A 2,385-nucleotide genomic window follows, 5' to 3' on the forward strand; every position below is an offset into this window, starting at 1 on the left:
ATATATATATATATATATATCATTCTGACACCCTGTTAGCTTGTACACAACCCATCACAGCTGCACGCTGTTAGAAAAATTATTTTTTGGAGAGGTCACCTCCCAATAAATGTCATTTTGGAAAATTTAATTGCTCACTTTTACTCAGTACTTTTACTTTAAATACTTTAGTAGATTTTGTGTCAGAAATTTACTTTTGATACTTAAGTACAAACAATATCAGATACTTTAAGACTTTTACTCAAGTAATATTTTTAAAGACTTTAACTTTTACCAAAGTGTTTTTATGATAAAATACGTGTACTTTGACTCAAATATCACTTTGAGGTACTTTATACAACACTGTCCAGTTGCCCTTTTCAGCTTAGGTTGTCATAAATTAAAGTTTTAACATTGTAGCCACTGCATCCACTGAGAAACTGAACCACAGCGCCACCTGCTGGTAGAATAAAATAGCACAACACACATTAGATAACGCTCCACTTTAATTGCACCGTTTAAAAAAGTGCATGCAGCACAGCACTGAAATACAACAAAATTTAGTTCTTTCATGAGGTTTCAGCAAGAAAAATACAAGTCACACTAACATTATTCATCTTTAAGATGTTCACAATTTAAAAAAAAAAACTGATCTACTAAATGTACCACTTTTAAAAGAAGGCCCAAAAGCACAAATTATTTTTTTCTACACACGTTTAGTGTTCTCTTAAAAAAAAAAATCACAGTTTTCAGTGCATACAAACAAAGATAAAAAAACACTTTTGAAGTAAATCATGGGCTATAAAATGTAAAGGCAGCTTACAATTTGTAGTTTTTAATGCCAGTACATTCCACAGCTGTAAACATTTCAGTCAAATAAACATAAATGTTACAAACTAAAAATATAGCAACTTTATCATTTCACTACAACATAAATTATTTCATGATACCTGCCTCTGAGAATACATCACTGAATATCACCAAGTTCACTACGCCAGTAGTACATCACTTTTTCCACAAACCACAAAATAAATTACGTCAACGTTTATGTAAAAAAAAAAAAAAAACACCAGTCAGACATTTTTGAAGAAATTTTCCTCGATGACCTCTGTGAACCTCTCTTTCATCTGCTGACGGAAGCCGGAGTACCACTCCAGCAGCCTCCTCCTCCTGTCCACCCTCTGCTCCTGGCTCATTCCCCTCTCCCTCTCCAAGATGGCCGGCAGCTCCTTCCAGTCGCTGATGTAGATGAAAGGCGCCCCGGCAGCTTTGAGGAGACGCAGCGGAGAGCTGGGCCCCGCTGCGCAGCTCCCAGGTGTCAGTACGTCTTCTACCACGGGCACCGAACCGTAGGAGCACGCCTCGTAGACGCGGTAGCACTCCGTGTTGAYCCCCACTGGACAGAGGGTGAGCTCGCTCTGAGCTAGAGCTGTCTGGTAGCGCTTCAGACTCTCGGATGTTTCCTGAGGAAGCCATCTAAGGCAAAAATTAAGAAGATTTAATTATTTAACCGTACCGATTTAGTCATCAAAGTGAATATCCAAGATAGATTTTGGCAAGACAGGTACTGCATCTAACTACACTTGACTAAACTGTATTTTTATAATATCTGTAAAATAACAAAAAAATAAAGACTTACTTGTCCCTGGCAGCAGTGAGACATTCCTTATCTAAGCCAGACTGTTTCAGCACTTGCATCAGTGCTTCCCTGGAGGAATTTTTGTAAACAGTTCCTAAGAAGTTGCAGAGGTATGGTCGGTTGGAAGTTATCAGCTGGGCATTAGGCCTGATCATAGGAAACTCTCTGTATCTACACAGAAACAAAACAAAATGGTGATTTTAATGTTACAGAATGTGTTTCATTAAAAAGGAGACGAATTCACACATCTGGATCCACACATTTGTATTAGTGTTGCTCATTAAGGTATACACACACACACATAAGACTGATGAGATGACATACGTGGCAACGCCGAGAGGCCACTGGAAAACATCCTTATCGTTGACCCACGGACTGTCATACACGAGGAACAGCAGGTCTACAAAGCCACCGTTTCTCTTCAAGTGTGGGGCGATCCAGTCATTGTTGCACTGCTCGTTGCCCAGCAGGACCACGGCTACATGAGACACAGTGTTGGAGTGAACCAGAGCCTGGACATGCTCCAGCCACCGAGTGGAGTACGTGACCTTCTGCTGCTCTCGGCCGTTGAGAACCAAAACCAGACTGTTCATTTCCAGAGGAACGTGACCCTGGACCACAGCTGGCCCAGTGTAGAAACTAAAAACACAAAAGAAAATAACAGAAGGGAAGAGTGGGCCTCATGCAAGAACCGTTCGTACGCACAGATTTGTTCTTAAGTTGTGCGTACGAGTGATTTAGGAGAATTTGTGGCATTCACCAATGTT

General features: G+C 40.3%; 1 protein-coding gene across 1 annotated transcript; it reads right to left on the reverse strand.

Annotated features, from left to right (window-relative positions):
• Nucleotides 1-467: 467 nt before the first annotated feature.
• LOC106534997 (ribitol xylosyltransferase 1) lies at nucleotides 468-2,257 on the reverse strand (the record flags this gene model as incomplete). Its single annotated transcript, XM_014031837.1, is given in 3 exon segments — nucleotides 468-1,455; nucleotides 1,619-1,789; nucleotides 1,943-2,257. Coding segments are annotated over 3 exon segments (889 nt in total), but the record flags the coding sequence as incomplete, so codon positions are not given.
• Between the last annotated feature and the right edge of the window lie 128 nt (nucleotides 2,258-2,385).

This window comes from Austrofundulus limnaeus, unplaced genomic scaffold, assembly GCF_001266775.1.
Source record: "Austrofundulus limnaeus strain Quisiro unplaced genomic scaffold, Austrofundulus_limnaeus-1.0 Scaffold1333, whole genome shotgun sequence".
Classification (NCBI taxonomy): Eukaryota; Metazoa; Chordata; class Actinopteri; order Cyprinodontiformes; family Rivulidae; genus Austrofundulus; species Austrofundulus limnaeus.